Source organism: Chiloscyllium punctatum, chromosome 36 (assembly GCF_047496795.1).
Source record: "Chiloscyllium punctatum isolate Juve2018m chromosome 36, sChiPun1.3, whole genome shotgun sequence".
Taxonomy (NCBI): domain Eukaryota; kingdom Metazoa; phylum Chordata; class Chondrichthyes; order Orectolobiformes; family Hemiscylliidae; genus Chiloscyllium; species Chiloscyllium punctatum.
In genome coordinates, this window is record NC_092774.1 from 12,712,653 (window position 1) to 12,733,606 (window position 20,954).

At 49.4% G+C, this 20,954-nt stretch overlaps 3 protein-coding genes across 2 annotated transcripts in view; 2 read left to right on the forward strand and 1 right to left on the reverse strand.

Moving 5' to 3' along the window:
* LOC140460757 (uncharacterized) overlaps positions 1-20,954 on the forward strand; it is a 216,668-nt gene that overhangs the window by 75,946 nt on the left and 119,768 nt on the right. The window lies entirely within an intron of this gene.
* LOC140460736 (uncharacterized) overlaps positions 1-20,954 on the reverse strand; it is a 247,628-nt gene that overhangs the window by 43,213 nt on the left and 183,461 nt on the right.
* LOC140460769 (uncharacterized) lies at positions 5,420-10,987 on the forward strand. Its single transcript, XM_072555447.1, has one exon. It carries the CDS (start codon positions 5,824-5,826, stop codon positions 6,622-6,624), a length of 801 nt encoding a protein of 266 aa, XP_072411548.1. The 5' UTR covers positions 5,420-5,823; the 3' UTR covers positions 6,625-10,987.

The window sequence follows — 20,954 nt, forward strand, 5'->3', positions numbered from 1 at the left end:
GTTCAGTGTCAGACATTGAGCATGATCACATAGTAACAACCAATCAGATCCCGCAGGCCTCGTGCATTTTTGACTTAGCCTAGGGCAGCACGGTGGCTCAGTGGTTAGCTACTGCTGCCTCACAGCACCAGGGTCCCAGGTTCGATTCCAGCCTTGGGTGACCGTCTGTGTGGAGTTTGCACATTCTCCCTGTGTCTGCGTGGGTTTCCTCCGGGTGCTCCGGTTTCCTCCCAGAGTCCAAAGATGTGCAGGTCAGGTGGATTGGCCATGCTAAATTGCCCATAGTGTTAGGTGCATTAGTCAGAGGGAAAATGGTTCTGGGTGGGTTACTCTTCAGAGGGTCAGTGTGGACTGGTTGGGCCGAAGGGCCTGTTTCCAAACTGTAGGGAATCTAATCTAATCTATCATAATCTCTTGTAGACAACCTGTTCTTGGGATCGTATTTGTCCTGTCTGGTGGTTAGGATTAAACGTTACTTCTGCGATTGATGGTTAGGTTCAGATTTGTTACTTCTGCATTTGCAATTTTTTTCACTGGATTTACATCCGTCTGTGGATTCTTGTTTGTTCTGAGTCGTATCTGCCTGACTCAGTCCCACCGAGTTAGCCAAGCAGAAGCTATTTTGTCCTACCTCCCATGTTAAAGTGGAGATTTGAGGTGGCCCAGGGAATCCTTTGAGAACTCAGACCTGTAAAGCCTCACTCTTGGTTTGTCCTGGAAATCATTCTCTTTGGAAGCCTGGAATAAAAATCTCTCATCATAAAGCCCCAAAATGCAATTCAATTCAATCCATTGCAGATAAGCACTAAGAGTTAATTTTCTACGGGTTTCAACAGTCTCAGCACTAAAATGGTCTCACAAGGGAACGGCTGTGAATGTTATCACTTGGTGTCCTGTTCACACAGATTCACCGATGCTGAGGCAAACGTTCTTAATTGCCTTACAGCATCCTGTTATCACTTGGTGAGCCCAGGTATCCCTAGCTTTAAGTTCTCTCCTCATTCTGAGCCTTCCTGCCTGTTTATTTTCTAGTGCAGTAAATGTATTCAATGATTCAGCATTACATTTTAGTCTGAATGTTTAAAGACAAGTTTTAAGGCTATAGACTTCATCACCCAGATGCCCACACCCTCATTCCTCCCTTTGATTGCACCGCGATCACTGAAAGAGAAGGCTAGTCCAAACGAATGCCCTTCAAGGTGGTCCAGCCATCAACATCCTGTAGAGAGGCACTACCATCTTCACAGCTCATCTGGTCATATTTATCATCACCATTGACACATGTGGGTGAGCCATCAGATCGTAAAAGGAGCATCTTCTGGGGCAAATCTATATCACTAAGGGTCCTCATAAGCCTAGCAATTAAATACCTAACAATACCAATACCGACAAACAGACATAGCTAAATTGATAAGCCAATTGTACTATCAGCCCAATCTGCAGTTTCCCCAACTGGTCCCTTCAGTCATTCTGTCACGGACTACTTGAATCTCTTCTTGTATCTTAGTCATATTGCTAGTGAGATTGGGAATGCCCATAGTGCGTTTATCTTGGACAATGGTGCAGACCTCACCCTCCCGGGCGAGTATATAGTCTAAGGCATATCGATTCTGCATAGAGTAAAGACACAGGTCTGATAATCCCAGTTTACTCTGTTCCAGAGCCTCTTTACTCTTATTTCCTCAAATGGTCAGGCCACAAAAGAGGGAATTGCGTTTCTGTTGACTTGTCACCCCTGCCGATCCTTCCAACCTCAGGGTACTCTGGATTCCCCAGCCTATCGGGTGTCCTGTATTGTCACCCAGTCCATTGGGATCCTTCCAGTTGGAGCAAGGTTGGCTGGGAGTGACCGCTGCATCCTCCGCAGATGGAGATTCCATCGACTTGTCCACTGGCCTGGACAAGGTACTGTTGTGGGAACAAGGGCTCCGGTAGTGACGTTATGAGAGACATCTTTGCCATCCAGGACAAGGAAATTGGTAGCTTTACCTTAGCTGAAGAAATAATAGTCTGGTTTGGTGTATATTAGGGAGAGTTTGTCAAAAGAGGTTACTGAAATGTTACAGCAGGGGGTCTGGTCAGGTCTACAGGAGTATAGGGTCAACGTTTTGCAAGAGGAGTCGCTTGAGCGCTGTAAAAAATGGGCCAAGTGACTCGAGCACTTGCAGTGTATGGGAGACAATGGTCCTCAGAATGCTGTTCCCGTTGGGCTCTCCCTTCGCTCTATTGTACATGGTCTTGGTGACAGTATCAGGTTCTGAAAAGAGAAAAGGCCTATAAATCCGCAAGGATCTGTTTTGGGACCATTGCTGTTTGTCATTTTTATAAATGACCTGGAGGAAGGGTTAGAAGGTTGGGTGAGCAAGTTTGCGGATGATACGAAAGTCGGAGGAGTTGTAGACAGTGAGGAAGGATGTGGCAGGTTACAGCGGGATATAGAGAAGCTGCAGAGCTGGGCAGAAAGGTGGCAAATGGAGTTCAATGTAGCTAAGTGTGAGGTGATTCACTTTGGTAGGAGTAATAAAAAGATGGATTACTGGGCTAATGGTAGACTACTTGGTAGTGTGGAAGAGCAGAGGGATCTTGGTGTCCATGTACACAGATCTCTGAGAGTTGCCACCCAGGTAAATAGTGCAGTGAAGAAGGCATATGGCGTACTGGCTTTTATTGGTAGAGGAATTGAGTTCCGCAGTCCTGAGGTCATGCTGCAGTTGTATAAGACTCTGGTGCGGCCACATCTGGAATATTGTGTGCAGTTTTGGTCGCCATACTATAGGAAGGATGTGGAGGCACTGGAACAGGTGCAGAGGAAGTTTACCAGGATGTTGCCTGGTATGGTAGGAAGATCCTATGAGGAAAGGCTGAGGCACTTGGGGTTGTTTTCATTGGAGAAAAGAAGGTTTAGGGGTGACTTGATAGAGGTGTACAAGATGATTAGGGGGTTAGATAGGGTTGACAGTGAGAACCTTTTTCCACGTATGGAGTCAGCGATTACAAGGGGGCATAGCTTTAAATTAAGGGGGGGGTAGATATAGGACTGATGTTAGGGGTAGGTTCTTCACTCAGCGAGTCGTAAGTTCATGGAATGCCCTGCCAGTAGCAGTAGTGGACTCTCCCTCTTTATGGGTATTTAAGCGGGCATTGGATAGGTATATGGAGGATAGTGGGTTAGTGTAGGTTAGGTGGGCTTTGATCGGCGCAACATCGAGGGCCGAAGGGCCTGTACTGCGCTGTATTCTTCTATGTTCTATGTTAAATGCACAAGGGAAGGGTTCCATTCCAGGTCTATGTGCCACATAAGGCCTGCTGTACCCCAGGCAGTGTTACACCAGCTGTTTGTATACACAGACCGGAGGTATTGGAAAGTGATATTTCTCTTCACAGGATCAGCAGTAGGGAGTCTGACAAATAGAATGGAATCGGGGACTGGGGACGGGGCAAGTAAGTCATCTCCCGATAGAGAGGAGTAACATACTACTGCCTCTGGGGTGAAGAGCGTTCTGTGGGCCTGTATAAATAAGTTCCTTGTGGATTGAGGAGTTTCCCCTATCAGGCTTCCCTTTTCTCGAGTCGGCCCGTCCTACAAAAAGGGATGGTGTTCCTGGGCGCCCTTGAAATATTTACCATAATGACAGGGTTGATCATTTTTATCCTCACTAGGCTTGCGTCTGCAGGTAAGATCAAAAAGACAGGTTCGGTAACGCCATGGTAACTCCCCCTGATTTCTACTGTCCAGATGGACCATCTGGTCTTTCTGATGTAAGAGTCCATTACAATAATCAATCTTCATCACGTTCCACACGTCAAAGGGGTCTGGTCCGGTGCACTGGACGACATCTCCTCAGTATGGGTGGTGGATAACCTCTGATCATTCCCGGTCCCATCCATACTTAGAGCCTTTCCCCATCAGGATGTTGTACGTGATCAGAAAGGTGAGGAGATAAGTGATCCCCCACATGTCCCTCCTCTTAGTTCAAGTATCTGTAATAAGATTAACATTAGAACAACAGCAGGATTCAAAAACCCAAATGGACAGGGTCCACTCCTTTTGTTCAGATTCCAGTATTCTCTCCTCGTCTTTCCCCCTTTTGATTGGTGCGGTCAATCAATTTACAATGGTGCCGTTGGACCCAAGCTGAGCGCCCAGCAACTTTGGCCGACGGAGGGGTGGGAAGTAAAACCTGGAAGGGGCCATCCCAATGAGGTTGGAGACCTTTGCCAGTCCAGTCCTTGACGAGCACCAACGAACCAGGGTCTACCCGTGACGAGGCTGAAAGGGAGGGAACATCGCTGTAGGCCGCACGCTCCTGGGAGTAAAAGGCACACATAACATTCATTAGAACAAGAACATAACCAATCATTGCTTCGGTCACGTGGTGGACGTGGACTGAGAAGGGAGCTGAATCGTTCCAAAGGGTACGGAGGGGGTGACCAGAGAGACTCTCAGCTGGAGACAGTCGTGTCTTGCCCGCAGACATGGATCGCATCTGGAATAAGGCCACAGGGATTAACATAAACAGGAGGGGCCAGACTCTGCCATTAATTTGGCAAGTTTAGTCGTGAGTCTGGTTAAAACATTCAACAAGGCCGGCCGCCTGAGGATGATAAGTACCATGCAGTTGCCGACAAATACAAAGCTGGGAACAGAGTTCTCCGTTAATATTACCTACAAATGTGACTGGAGTCATAGAGATGTACAGCACAGAAACAGACCCTTCGGTCCAACTCGTCCTTGCTGACAAGAGAGCCAACCCAATTTCGTCCCAGCTGTCAGCACCCGGCCCATATAGGGGCCAAGTGATGGCAAACGTGACTAGATTAATTTAGGATATCTGGGCAGGTTGGGCCAAAGGGTCTGTTTCCGTGCTGCGTGACTCTAATTGTCTTCAGTGAAAGCAGAAGTGTGGTTGTGAAGGCTGGACTTTCAGAGCATGTTTTGCCCTGACTGGGAGCAGAAGAGTTTGACTGAAGTGTGTCGGTGTTAATGCCTTGATGTCTCATTTTGCTTCACCTTCTCGGGGTCATTAACCATTTTGTGTCTGGTCCTTCCTCAAGAAGCTGCATTGCAGGTTCACCCTGAATTGACACACTTTTTTTTTATGCTTCCCAAAATCAGACCTGCTCACTCTCAGCAGGATCCCAGTGTTGTGAAAGATATTAACTTTCAGGTGGAGGTATCCAAAATTCAGAGAGATGTCAGTCTTGATGTTTTTGCTTTTTCTGGCCCTGGAAGATCCTGAATCAGCACCTTCAGGAGAATTAGTTAGAGTGGAGTGAGAACAGAGGGGAACGGAGAGTGGGATGGTACTTTCAGTTTTGTGGAACAACAAAAGAATATTCCACAGAAAGTAGAATTGCTTGTTCTGAATTTCTACCCTGCACGGATAGTGATGACTTTTGTAATCTCTTTTTGCAGAGTATTTGAAAATCTGAAGACTGAAGTTTCAAAATCAATGGATGAAGGGCTTATTCCCGAAACATTGAGTCTTCTGCTCCTCGGATACTACCTGACCTGCTGTGCTTTTCCAGCGCCACATTTTTTGACTGACTCTCCAGTGTCTGCAGTCCTCACTTTGATGTCAATGTCTGACAGTCTCTCAATCCATCAGGACCACAACGATTTTTGACTGTGATTTCTGTGAGAGGGATCAACGCTTTTTGGTTCCTCTTTGAGGAAGTTTTCAGCATCAGTGGGACTGGACGAGAGACCCCACTGTTACAGCGCACTGTGTGTGGAGCCTGAAACAGTTATACGGCCTGGGAAGGGGACTTCACGGCAGGGAGGGGCTCCACACGTGTTTGTGTGCAGCTGAAGCTGTGGCCATGGAGAAACCTGAGGAATCCCGCCCTGTGGAGGAACCGTGGAAGTGTGGCGACTGTGGGAAAGGCTACCATTTCCCGTCTGCCCTGGAGACTCATCGGCGCAGTCACACCGGGGAGAGGCCATTCCCCTGCCCTGTCTGCGGAAAGGCCTTCAGACATTCCTCTAACCTGCAGGCCCACCAGCGGATCCACACGGGGGAAAGGCCCTTCCGCTGTCCCGAGTGCGGGAAGGCCTTCGGCACATCCTCCCACCTGCTGACCCACCAGCGGATCCACACAGGAGAGAGGCCATTCACCTGCTCTCAGTGCGGGAAGGGCTTCAGGTATACCTCCCACCTGCTGATCCACCAGCGTATCCACACGGGGGAGAGGCCCTTCAGCTGCCCCGAGTGCGGGAAGGGCTTCAGCACTTCCTGCAACCTGCTGACCCACCAGCGGATCCACACCGGGGAGAGGCCCTTCAGCTGCCCCGAGTGCGGGAAGGGCTTCACCTGCTCCTCCAACCTGCGGAACCACCAGCGTGTCCACACGGGGGAGAGGCCCTTCAGCTGCCCCGAGTGTGGCAAGGGCTTTGCCCAGGTCTCCTCCCTGCTGACCCACCAGTGGGTCCACACCGGGGAGAAGCCAGTCACCTGCTCTCAGTGCGGGAAGGGCTTCACCAGCTCCTCCAACCTGCTGGCCCACCAGCGGATCCACACCGGGGAAAGGCCCTTCACCTGCTCTCAGTGCGGGAAGGGCTTCACCTACTCCTCCCACCTGCGGAAGCACCAGCGAGTTCACGTGCCATCGCAGGGGGATTGAAGGAGTGACGGCCGAGTGCCAATATCAATTGAACTGTGGACCTGTTTCTGGGGAGTCCCGGGTTTGAATCCCGCCACGACAGATGGCAGAATTGGTATTCGGTCAGAAATGTGGAGTTCGGAATCTGACGATGAGACCGTTTCAGGGAGGGGGTGGTGCGGGGGAGAAAGCCCCCATCTGATTCCCTCTGTCCCTTGTTAGGGAAGGGAACCGCCATTGTGGGAAAGGATTCACTCAGTCGTTCCAGCTGCATCCTTTACCCGGTCTGGCCTACACCTGACTCCAGACCCACAGCAGTCTGGTTGACTCTACACTGCCCCTTCCTGGCAAATGAGCAGGGAGACACTTACTTGGAGACAGGGTATGGGTTAAAATTGCTGAGTGAGGCAATACTTCCTCCGGGTTACGGATGTACCAAGGATCCAATTACAAAGGGACAACTTGGTGCTCGCCAATAGTGAAGACAGTGAGGGAGGTGGGACAGGGGAGGTGTGGTGTGTGCAGGCAGTCAATACAGGTAATAGCTTGTAACTTTGACTTTGGAAACAGAACCAGTCTGACTCAAGATTGGGATACAGGCCGACTCTGACCTCACACCTTTAATGAGCTGAGATGTGAGCTTTTGCTATCAAACCTTGTTATCTCGATTCTGGGATTCACATTGTAATGAGACCTGCAACCTATTTGAAAAGGTGGAAGACTTAACAATCTAGGTTTGTTGAATATACCATTTCAGTGGCAGGACGCTGGAATGTTTTGCTCTAAATTGTGTCTCAGGATCTTATCCTCCACAACCACCTGATGATGAGGCAGCACTCCAAAAGTTACTGCTTCCAAAGAAGCCTGTTGGACTCCAACCTGGAGTTGTGTGATTCTAGAATCTGGTCTCCAGCATCTGCAGTCCTTGTTTTTACCTCGTTGATTTTAACCCTACAGCGGATCCTCTTGCAAGGATGCCTGCCTTGAAGAAGTTTTCCTCCTCTCTCTCTACAAGAATCTCAGGGAGTCCCTCTCCCACTGCAACTCCCAGGTCATTTCCTCTGCCCTGAGGCTCTTCAACCATATCCTGAAACAGACTCGCTACCACAGCCCCATTCGCTTCCTCAGTGCCTGCCTCCGTAACCAACTCATCCTACACAGACTCTGGACCACCTTTAAACCAGCAGAGTTCGGATCCGAACAGGACAAACAGTACAGACTACAGATTCAAAAACACCAGCAACGGTTCTCCTTCAGGATCCTCCGCTCCACGCTTGCAGCAATGCGCCGTCACCTAACCTCTCTCCAGTCAGCCCTGCCTCAGCTGAGGGCCACACTCTCTCAGAATTACAAAGGACCCCCTCTGTACTACATCCTCAGGAGAATTCATACTCTCAACAAACAGTATTTCAACTCCATCTTAAACATCAAAAACTGTAAGTACAACAAACCTTTATCCACCCACCTCCATAACCAGCGCTCCTCAAACATTCCAGAAGATTCCCCCGGCCTCTGAAATTGCTCGGACGCCATTAGCCATGCGGCTGGTGCAGCTGCCGCCCCCACGCTGATTGATGTCACTTCCGCCCCCATCATGGCTACTCCCACAGCCACTTCCGCCCCTCACAATTCCTCATGCATCACATGTGACATCATTTCTGCCCCTCACATCATCGCTGATGTCACACGCTCAGTGACTTCCGCCACCCTTACTGCTGTGGTCACCCCCACTTCCACCCCCACCAACGCCACTCACCTGCATTCTGCTGACATGCCCCCCACAGATCCCACCGTCACCATTCCTGGCCTACAGAACCCTGAGGGGAACACCACCCCAGCTCATGACTCCACCCCCCATTCCCCCCCACCATCACACCCACTCCAGTTACCGGCTCCGCCCCCACTCCCAGCTCCACACCCACACCAGATCCCAGCTCCCAGCCATGCCGCGTTTTCACCATCCCCCCAGACCTCCCCCTCACTGAGGATGAACGATTAGTCCTCAGCAAAGGACTCATCTTCATCCCCCTCCGTCCACGCATCAATGAATTTAATACACGCCGTGATGTCGAACACTTCCTCCGCCTCCGAGCTTACTTTCACAATCTGGACTCCCGCCCACCTTCCGAGGACCCCTTCACCCACCTCCAACACACTGCATCCACCTGGACACCCCGCGCTGGCCTATTACCTGCCCTCGACCTCTTCATTTCCAACTGCCGCCGGGACATTAACCGCCTCAACCTGTCTACCCACCCTCCCCCACTCCAACCTCTCACCCTCACAACGCGCAGCCCTCCAATCCCTCTGCTCCAATCCTGACCTCACCATTAAGCCAGCGGATAAAGGGGGCGCAGTGGGAGTCTGGCGCACTGACCTCTACGCCGCTGAAGCCAAACGCCAACTCGAAGACACCTCTTCCTACTGCCCCCTCGACCATGACCCAACCCCCATCACCAACCCATCATCTCCCAGACCATACAGAACCTCATCACCTCAGGAGATCTCCCAACCACAGCTTCCAACCTCAGTCCGGGAACCCCGCACTGCCCGGTTCTACCTCCTTCCCAAGATCCACAAGCCTGACCACCCTGGCTGACCCATTGTCTCAGCGTGCTCCTGCCCCACTGAACTCATCTCTACCTACCTCAACACTGTCCTATTCCCCCTAGTCCAGAAACTCCCCACATACGTTCGAGACACCACCCACGCCCTCCACCTCCTCCAAGACTTCCGTTTCCCCGGCCCCCAACACCTCATCTTCACCATGGATATCCAATCCCTCTACACCTCCATCCGCAATGTCCAGGGCCTCCAAGCCCTCCGTTTTTTCCTCTCCAGACGTCCCCAACAGTACCCTTCCACCGACACTCTCATTCATTTGGCTAAACTGGTCCTCACCCTTAACAATTTCTCCTTCGAATCCTCCCACTTCCTCCAGACCAAAGGGGTAGCCCATGGGCACACGTATGGGCCCCAGCTATGTTTGTCTCTTTGTTGGCTACGTAGAACAGTTGATCTTCTGTAATTACACCGGCACCACTCCCCACCTCTTCTTCCGCTACATTGATGACTGCATTGGCACCACCTCGTGCTCCCGCGAGGAGGTTGAGCAATTCAGCAACTTCACCAACACATTCCACCATGACCTTAAAGTTAACTGGACCATCTCTGACACCTCCCTCCCCTTCCTCGACCTCTCCATCTCCATTAATGATGACCGACTTGACACCGACATTTTCTACAAACCCACCGACTCCCACAGCTACCTGGATTACACCTCTTCCCACACTACCTCTTGCAAAAATGCCATCCCGTATTCCCAATTCCTCCGCTCCCGCCGGATCTGCTCCCAGGAGGACCAGTTCCACCACAGAACACACCAGATGCCCCCCTTCTTTAGAGACCGCAATTTCCCTTCCCACGTGGTTAAAGGTGCCCTCCAAGGCATCTCGTCCACATCCCGCACTCCTGCCCTCAGACCCCACTCCTCCAACCGTAACAAGGACAGAACGCCCCTGGTGCTCACCTTCCACCCTACCAACCTTCGCATAAACCAAATCGTCTGCCGACATTTCCGCCACCTCCAAAAAGACCCCACCACCAGGGATATATTTCCCTCCCCACCCCTTTTCCGCCTTGCATATCTACTTGGTTAGGTCCACCCCCCGCCCCCCCCCCACAACCCATTAGGAAGACTGGGTGCCTCCTACCAGAGCGCTTTAGGGAACATCTCCAGGACACCTGCACCAATCAACCACACCGCCCTATGGCCCAACATTTCAACCGCCCTTCCCTCACCACCAGACGCCTGGAGGAAGAACGCCTCATCTTCTGCCTCGGAACACTTCAACCCCAAGGCATCGATGTGGACTTCAACAGTTTCCTCATTTCCTCTTCCCCCACCTCACCCTAGTTCCAAACTTCCAGCTCAGCACTGTCCCCCTGACTTGTCCTAACTTTCTATTTTCTTTTCCACCTATCCACTCCACCCTCCGCCTTGACCTATCACCTTCATCCCCTCCCCCACTCGCCTATTGTACTCTATGCTATTTTCTCCACTCCCCCACCCTCCTCTCACTAGTCTCTCCACGCTTCAGGCTCTCTGCCTTTATTCCTGATGAAGGGCTTTTGCCCGAAACGTCGATTTCGAAGCTACTTGGATGCTGCCTGAACTGCTGTGCTCTTCCAGCACCACTAATCCCGAATCTGGTTTCCAGCATCTGCAGTCATTGTTTTTACCCAATAGTAAAGACAGGGTGGGGGGGGTGAGGAGGAGGGGAGGTGTGGGGTTCAAAAAGCAACTGCTTTTTCTCTGCCTTTTTGCTGGGGGGATCTGAAGCTGTAACAAAGTTGGTTTGCAATAAAGGTTACCTGAACTTACCGCCGGGCTCAGACTCTCATTGAAAGCTTTGAGCTCCAAGAGGTTTTTGTTTTAAAGCTGCTCATTTCTTTCAGCCTCCTGCACTAAGTTTAGAACATAGAACAATCCAGCGCTGGGGAACTCAAAACTAGGGAGGGGGAGGGGGAGGGGGAGGGGGAGGGGGGGGGCATTTTTACTTAAATATAAGGAGAGAGATTTAAAAGAAACCGGCGGGGCAATATTTTGAAAGAGGGTGAATTGCATGTGGAATGAACTTGCTGAGGATGTGGTAGATGCAGGTACAGTGACAACATTGAAACAGCATTCGGATGGATACATGAGTAGAAAGGTTTAGAGGGATATGGGCCAAATGCAGGCAAGTGGGACTGGTTTAGATTGGAATCCTGGTCAACATGGACAAATTGGACCGAAGTGTCTGTTTCTGTGCTGTATACCTTTATCGAAACCAGTAGATTTCTGAAAGGGGCTTGACAGGATAGATGCAGATAAAATGCTCCTTTGTGGGGAGGGTCATCGAATTCCGACAAGGTGGAAGCAGGCCATTCAGCCCATCTATTTCACTCTGGCCCTCTGAACAGTATCCCACCCATACCCTCCCCCCCCCCCCCGCCATGGGTGAGTGGGGGAGGAGATGAAGGTGATCGGTCAAGGAGAGGGTGGAGTGGAGAGGTGGAAAAGGAGATAGGCAGGTCGGACAAGTCCGGACAAGTCAAGGAGACAGTTACTGAGCTGGAAGTTTGAAACTAGGATGAGGTGGGGGAAGGGGAAATGAGGAAGCTGTTGAAGTCCACATTGATGCCCTGGGGTTGAAGTGTTCCGAAGCGGAAGATGAGACGTTCTTCCTCCAGGCGTCTGGTGGTGAGGGAGCGGCGGTGAAGGAGGCCCAGGACCTCCATGTCCTCGGCAGAGTGGGAGGGGGAGTTGAAATGTTGGGCCACGGGGCGGTTTGGTTGATTGGTGCGGGTGTCTGGGAGATGTTCCCTAAAGCGCTCTGCTAGGAGGCGCCCAGTCTCCCCAATGTAGCACAACATGGTTGAAGAGCTTCAGAGCAGAGGAAATGACCTGGGAGCCTGTCAGAATTGGGAACAGGAGTCGGCCATTTGGTCTTTTAAGCCTGCACCAGCAGTGCTTGGGAGCCTCCTGTGAAGCGCTTCTGTGATGTTTCCTCCGGCATTTATAGTGGCCTGTCTCTGCCGCTTCCGGTTGTGGCCCGTGACCCAGCAGCTGCCCCAGGAAGGCGGCGGTGCCCAGTGACGGGGGTATGACCCCGGGGGGGGCACACGGCGCCATTTTCCTAACGGCCGCCGCTTCCTCGCTCGAGCGACTCTCCTCCCAACCGCCTTCACCCCCGCGTGACGTCTGCACGTGGGAGATGGGCGGGGCCGGGGGGGGTGATGGGCGGGGCCGGGGGGGGGGGGTGATGGGCGGGGCCGGGGGAGGGATGGGCGGGGCCGTGGGGCCTCACCGTCACCAAGTCACAGCCACCTCGCGCTACAACTGTTCATTCACAAAAACAAACTCTCCTGTCTCACTCTGCAGCTGCGGGGGGCGGGGACACTGCCACGTTTCGAGGAGCCCTGTCTACATTGGGAAAGCTCACGGCTCAATTTAAACAGATATTCCGACATCGAACGGAACGGCGTCATATCTGCATTTTTTTATGCTGGAATCCATTGCTTATTATTTTTTTTCTTAACCCCCCCACCTCACTACGGTAGTGCTTATTTTTCCCCCAGCACCCATGGTGTGTGTGTGTGCAAATGTAAGACACAGTGAAAGACACAAAGTGCACGAATCTGCAAATAAAGAGGTTTAAATGGACAAGATTATATTTCAAAGGGATGTGAGCACATTCAAAGGGATATCTTCATATGTAAAATCACACAGTTATATCTAAATGAATCTACATTTCAAAGAGACGTTGCTCTATTTATAAGTAGAGACAATCGGTGTGAATTCTGTCTGTGTCCCAATGTTGAGTCAGACTGACATTTTTCTTAGAAAAGCTCTGCATTTAAACTACATTCTTGTGCTCCAGTGAATAAAGTCCCAGCCTCTCTCCTTATAACTCAAACCCTCCAGTCCTTACAACATCCTGGTAAATCTTTATTAAACCCTCTCTGATAGTATTCTTCCTATTACAGGGCCACCAGAACTGTACTCAGTCCTCTGCAAGTGGCCTCACCAACATCCTGTACAACCTCAACATGATGTCCCAACCCCGATACTCAATGGGGTGAACAATGAATGCTATGCTGCTAAATGCCTTCTTAACTGCCCTGGCTACCTGTGATGCAACTTCCAAAGAACCATGTACCTGAACACCACCCTCCCCATGTCTGTCTGTTCTATAACATGACCCAGGGCCCTATCATTATCTGGACAAGTGCTGCCCTTCCTTGTTTTAGCAAAATGCAACCCCTTGCTTGTATTAATACCTCTCACACATATGCTCCGACACACACACACACACGTTCCTCCTCCCCTCAATACTCTCACAGGCTTATACACCATCACACTCACACTTTACCAAGCATGTACACACTCTCACGCACAAACTCACATGCACGCACACACAATTCTTTGGGGTGAATTTGTATTGGCAGAATTATATTTGCAGATACATTCAATTTTGGTCAAAAAGCACACAATGTCCAGGCAGTCAATCCATGTAATATTTTATGAATTCCTCCTTTGGAAATAGAACCAGTCTGATTCAAGATTGGGGTACAGACAGACTCTGACCTCACACCTTTAATGCATGGTCTGAGCTGAGATGTTATCTTTTTCATAAAACCTTAAGTCATCTCAAGAATGTGACTTAAAAGATGTTCTGGCAGTTACACATTAATGAACCAAAACCTGCACCCATTCTAAGAGATGAAAGGCTTAACAGCAATCTAGGCTTGTTCAATATATTCTATCAGTTGCATGATCTTTTGATATACGTTCTGTGTCTGCTCCACAGCTACCCGATAAAGGAGCAGCACTCAGAAAGCTAGTGCTTCCAAATAAACCTGTTGAACAATAACCTGGTATTGTGATTTTTTTTAAACTTTATCAACCCAGTCTAATACCAACCCCTCCATATCATTTCGACTGAACACAGCCCCCACCTCCTGGTGCTGCCAGTAAACTTGACAATGCTGATGAAACAACGCAGTACCTGAAAGATGTACAATTTCTAATGATACAAGCTACTCATTCACTGCTCCATCTGATACACGACATTGGAAACTCTGCAGGAGGCTGAAAGACAGGAGCAGCTTTAAAACAAAAACCTCTCGGAGCTCAAAGCTTTCAATGAGAGTCTGAGCCCGGCGGTAAGTTCAGGTAACCTTGATTGTGACCCGACTTTGTTACAGCTTCAGATTCCCCCAGCAAAAAGGCATAGACAAAGTAGCAGCTTTTTAAACAGTTCAAGATCAAAGCCCACACACACCCCACTGTCTTTACTATTGGTCAGCACCAAGTTGTCCCTTTGTAATTGGATCCTTGGTACAGCCGTAATCCGGAGGAAGTATTGCCTCACTCAGCAATTTTAACCCATACCCTGTCTCCAAGTAAGTGTCTCCCTGCTCATTTGCCAGGAAGGGGCAGTGTAGAGTCAACCAGACTGCTGTGGGTCTGGAGTCAGGTGTAGGCCAGACCGGGTAAAGGATGCAGCTGGAACGACTGAGTGAATCCTTTCCCCCAATGGTGGTTCCCTTCCCTAACAAGGGAGAGAGGGAATCAGATGGGGGCTTTCTCCCCTGCACCACCCCCTCCTTGAAACGGTCTCATGGTTAGATTCCGAACTCCACATTTCTGACCGAATACCGATTCTGCCATCTGTCTTGGCAGGATTCGAACCCGGGAGTCCCCGGAACCGGATTGATAGTCCAATCAATAATGGCACTCGGCCGTCACTCCTTCAATCTCCCTGCGATGGCACGTGAACTCGCTGGTGCTTCTGCAGATGGAAGGAGCGGGTGAAGCCCTTCCCGCACTGAGAGCAGGTGAATGGCCTCTCCCCGGTGTGGATCCGCTGGTGTCTCAGCAGGGTGGAGACCTGGGTAAAGGCCTTCCCACACTCGGGGCAGCTGAAGGGCCTCTCCCCCGTGTGGACCCGCTGGTGGGTCTGGAGGTTGGAGTAATTGCTGAAGGCCTTCCCGCACTCGGGGCAGCTGAAGGGCCTCTCCCCTGAGTGAACCCGTCGGTGCCTCAGCAGGTCGGAGGAATAGTTGAAGGCCTTCCCACACTCAGAGCAGCTGAACGGCCTCTCCCCCGTGTGGATTCGCCGGTGGGCCAACAGGGCAGAGAAAAACATGAAGGCCTTCCCACAATTGGGACAGCTGAAGGGCCTTTCCCCCGTGTGGTCCCGCTGGTGGGCCAGCAGGTGGGAGGAATGTCTGAAGGCCTTCCCACAGACAGGGCAGGGGAATGGCCTCTCCCCGGTGTGACTGCGCCGATGGGTCTCCAGGGCAGACGGGAAATGAAAGCCTTTCCCACAGTCGCCACACTTCCACTGTTTCTCCATGGGGCGGGATTCCTCAGGTTTCTCCATGGCCGAAGCTTCAGCTGCACATAAACCCTTTTCCAGCCCCTCCCTGCCGTGAATTCCTCTTCCCAGGCCGTCCAACTGTTTCAGGCTCCACACTCAGTGGGTCAGACTGACGGTGAAAACATACTCAGTCAGGAACCAAAAAGCTTTGATCCCTCTCACACAAATCACAGTCGAAAATCGTTGCGGTCCTGGTGGACTGAGTGACTGTCAGACATTGATGTTGAAGTGAGGACCGCAAATGCTGGAGAGTCAGTCGAAAAATGTGGCACTGGAAAAGCATGGGATGTCAGACAGCATCTGAGGAGCAGGAGGGTCAATGCTTCTCATCTGTTGATTGAGAAACTTCCGCCATCAGATCTTCAAATACTCTGTAAAAATAGATTACAAAAGTCACCACTGTCAGTCCCAGGGTAGAAACTCTAAACAAGCAATTCTACTTTGTAGAATTTTCTTTTCTTTTGTTATTCCACAAAATTGAAAGCACCATCCCACTCTGTTCTCACTCTGCTCTAACTAATTCTCCTGGAAGTGCTGATTCAGGATCTTACAAGGGCAGAAAAAGCAAAAACGTCAAGACGGACATCTCAGAACAAGAGGGCATAGGTTTAGGGTGAGAAAGAAACAAAAGAGATCTGAGGGGCAACCTTTTCACACAGAGGGTAGGACATGTATGGAATGAGCTGCAGGAGGAAGTGGTGGAGGCTGGTACAATTGCAAGATTTAAAAGCCATCTGGACGGGTATATGAATGGGAAGGGTTTGGAGGGATATGGGCCAGATGCTGGCAGATGGGACTAGATTGGGATGGGATATCTGGTCGGCATGGACGGGTTGGACCGAAGGGTCTCTTTCCATGCTGTATATCTCTCTGACTAGTTGGACTTAAGGGTCTGTTTCTGTGCTGTTTGACTCTGGAACTGTTCTGTACTGGTCTTGAAACCATGTTCTTGCCTTCCCCCACAAACATCCACTTCTTTGTTGTTCAAAAATCAGATGAACTCAGCCTTGAATATATTCAATGACCCCCTAACTGCAGGAAGACATCCCCACTTCTGAACTCAATTTCTCTTGCTAATATACACTTGCCTTGCTGATTGTTTGCTGCACCTGTCTGACAACCAGCAGTGACTGGTGTAGGAGGACGCTGAAGCTCCTTTGTCCATCCACACATCATTCCTGGTGAAGGGCTCGTGCCCAAAAAGTCAACTGTCCTGCTTCTCGGATGCTGCCTAACTTACCGTGCTCTTCCAGTCCCACACTTTTTGACCCTGATCTCCAGCATCTGCAGTTCTCACTTTCTCCACATCCAATTACATCTCCATTTAAACAATGCACTTCCTTTCGACTTTTTTTCCCAAAATAAAGGCTATAACTTCATATTGTGGTACTGCATTTGCCATGTGTTTGCCAGTTGTGGTCTTCTCTATATCGGGGAGAGCGAGCACAAACCTGGGAAATGGTTCACTGAGCATCATATCCACGTCCACAGAGCCGACCAGAGTTCCCAGTCACCACCCATTTCAATTCCCCTTCCCACCCCCTTTCTGACATGACCATCTTTGGCCTCCTCTATTGCCACAACGAATCAAACCACAAATTGGAGGGACAACACCTCATCTTAATAGGGAAGGAAGTAAGCAATAAATAATAGATCCCTACAGAGTGCTCAGGAACAAAGGGACCTTACTGTCCAAGTTCAGAGATCCCCAAAGGTATCAGTACAGGTAAAACGGGAGATGAGGAAGGCATAGATTTGTATTTTTCACACAGAGGGTGGTGCGTGTATGCAATGAGTTGCGAGAGGAAGTGGTGGAGGCTGGCACAAACACAACTTTTAAAGAGCAGCTGGATGGGTACGTGAATGGGTAGGGTTTAGAGGGATATGGGCTGCTCGTATCATTCATTTCTAAATACCAGAATTTCCTGAAAGACATCTTCTTGAGATAACTCAAGGTTTTATAACAAAATGTGACAGCTCAGCTCTGACAATGCATTAAAGGTGTGAGGTCAGAGTCTGTCTGTAACACAATCTTGAGTCAGACTGGTTCTACTTCCAAAGTTGAATTTACAAAACATTACATGGATCAGCCTGCAGATTGTGCATTTTTGAGAAAAATAGAATGTCTCTGCAAATATAATTCTGCAAATACAAATTCACCCCCATGGATGTATGTGTGTGAATGAGACAGAGAAAAGTCTATTTTGTGCTGTATATCCCGATGTCTACTTGATAACAGATGCTTTAATTCTGCTGGTGTAAATATTGTTGTAAATCATAGCTGGGTATGAATAGTTAGATGTTAGGGTGAGAGAGTGCCTCAAGAGGGGCACTATAAGAATCGTGGGAGAGCCCTATTTCTGGTTTACTTCCTCATGAACAAACATTAAGCACGAGCATTTATTTATTTCTAATTTTGTTCTGTTTTTCTTGTTTGATTCCTGGCTAGGACTACACTCTGTGTCTGGATGGTTGACAGGCTGGGAGACTGTGGCTTGGGTCTTGATTGACTGAATGTTTTATTGTTCCAGAAGGTGTGGGGGGTGTGGGGGTCAAGGCTTCAGCAGAAATCCAGCAGAGCAGAGAACAGACCAATATCTTATTCTGTGGGAAACTGAAATCCGAGCTGATTGTGGCTGATATATCCATTGGCTCAGCTCTTTCTCCCTGCATTATCCCAACTACCCTTAACTCCCTGACCATGAAAACCCATCCAATTGTGTCTTGAATATACTTAATGAAGATGCCTCTACTTCTTCCTTGGGCAGAGAATTCCATAGAATGACTATTCTCCAGGAAAAGCAGTTCCTCCTCATCTGTCCTAGGTGGCACAGTGAGTAGCACTGTTACATCACAGCGCCAGAGACCCGGGTTCAATTCCTGCCTCGGGCAACTGTCTGTGTGGGTTTCCTCCGGGTGCTCTGGTTTCCTCCCACAGTCCAAAGATGTGCAGGTTAGGTGAATTGGCCATGCTAAATTGCGTGTCGGGTCAGGTGAAGGGGTAAATGTTGGGGAGTGGGTCTGGGTGGGTTGCTCTTCAGAGGGTTATTGGGGGTAGTGCATCCACCACGACCTCTGGACATTCATCCCATACATGACCCGCTCTCTGTTTATGAAAACATCTTCTTTTCCCGAATCGGTCCACGCCGTGCATTCATTTGCAGCAACCGAAAGGAAATGGAAGTCAAAGATTGAATCCAAGAATGGGGGGAAAAAAAAGGAAAAGGAGTTGGGAAGAGAGTGCCCTACTCACAGATGGTTGACAGAGTAAAGAGGTTACAGTCTGGAACAAACTCAATCTTCATTCAGAGACAGAGCAGCAGCAGCTCCCGAAGCTCGTGTTCCAACTTCCGCATTCAGACAATAGGAAGGCTCTGATTGGCAGGAGGACCAGTCACCTTCCGGTCCTCCAGCGCTTCCGATTGGCCCACCAAAAGAAAGTCGCGAGGCGTGTGCCTTGCGTGCAGTGAGGAGCATGCGCAGTCTGCTCTCTGGCGATGAGGCTGTTACTGACAGGATTGAAGTGTCTGAATGTCAAGAGAAGTTAAAAAGGGGAGATGCATCATTTTTCCCCCTCTGTGATATTTACCTTTCCTACACGCCCCATGACTTTATAAATCGAAATAAGGTCACCCGACAACTTGTGGTTGTCGATAGGGCGACCAGAAGTGTACTCAGTGCTCTACACATGGTCTCAACCAATATCCTGTCCAACCTCAACGTGATGTCCCAACTCCTGCACTGAACGGTGTGAACAATGAAGGAGAGTGTGCTAAACGCCTCTTTCACCACCCTGTCTACCAATGATGCAACTTCCAAAGAACTATGTCCCCGACTTGGAGATGCCGGTGTTGGACTGGGGTGGATGAAGTTAAAATTCACACCACACCAGCTGATACTCCAACAGGCTCATTTGGAAGCATGAGCTTTTGGAGTACTGCTCCTTCATCAGGTGGTTGTGTCTTATGATCCTGTTCCACAAACACCCAATGAAGGAGCAGCGCTCCAAAAGCTTGTGTTTCCAAATAAACCAGTTGGACAATAACCTGGTGTTGAGAGATTTTTAACTTTATGTACCTGAACCCCTCCACATTTCCCCCCCCCACCATGAATCTGTTCTAGAACACATTGCAGGGCCCTACCATTAACTGTACAAGTCCTGCCCGTCCTCTTTTTAGCAAAATGCAACCCCTTGCCTTTATCTCTCGCTCTCTCAGACACACACACACCCTAACACTCACCCCATCTCACAGGCTGATACTCCATCTCACACACACTTCATTAGAATATATGTACACACTCTCATGCACACACAGTCACACAAGTCTCTGGGGTGAATTTGCAATTGCAGAATTATATTTGCAGATATATTCAATTTTGCTCAAAAAGCACACAAACTGCATGTAATATTTTATAAATTCCTACTTTGGTTAATAGAACCAATCTGATTCAAGATTGGGATACAGCATCGAACCTCACAACTTTTATGCAGTATTGGAGCTGAGATGCCACCTATTTTTATAAAACCTTAAACCATCTCAAGAAGGTGAATTAAAAGTAGTTCTGGGGTTTACTGAACTGAAACCTGCAACCCATGGTAAAAGATGAAAGACTAATCCGCAATCTAGATTTGTTCAATATCTTATCAGTTGCATGACGCCGTCAGCTTTTGCTATAAATTCTGTGTCTTATGATTCTGCTCCACAGCTACCTGATGAAGGAGCAGCACTCCAAAAGCCAGTGCTTCCAAATAAACCAGAAGGAAGATAACCTGGTGTTGTGTGATTTGTAACTTTCTCCACCCCAGTCCAACACTGGCACCTCCACATCGTTTCCAGTGGACACAGCCCACACCTCCCAGTGCTGCCAGGAAACTGTACAATGACAATGGGATGATGTAGTACCTGCACTCCTGAAAAATTCACAATTTCTAACAATACTGGCCACTCATTCACTGCTGCAACCGATACACAACATTGGAAACATAGTACAGGAGGCTGTCAGAAATCAGCACAGGAGGTCAGGCAGCATCTGAGGGGCAGGAAAATCAATATTGCCCAAAAAATGTCGATTTTCCTGCTCCTTGGATGCTGCTTGACCTGCTGTGCGTTGCCAGCACCACTCTAAGCTCGATTCTGATCTCCAGCATCAGCAGTTCTCACTTTCACCTGTAAGAAATGAGCAGTTTTAGAACAAAATGCAATTCAAAGCTCTCAATGAGAGTCTGAGCTCGGCGTGAAGTACAGGTAATCTTTATTGTGACCCAACTTTGTTACAGCTTCAGAATCTCCCAGCAGAAAGGTGTAGAAAAAGTCGCAATGTTTTAAAAACAGCTCACAGTCAAAGTGCACACACTCCCTCCAACCCCTCACTTTCTTCATTATCGGTCACTACCCAGTTGACCCTTTGTAATTGGATCCTTGG

Coding starts and splice junctions, on each gene's coding strand:
- LOC140460769 (XM_072555447.1), top strand. CDS start 5,824: ATGGAGAAACCTGAGGAATCCCGCCCTGTGGAGGAACCGTGGAAGTGT.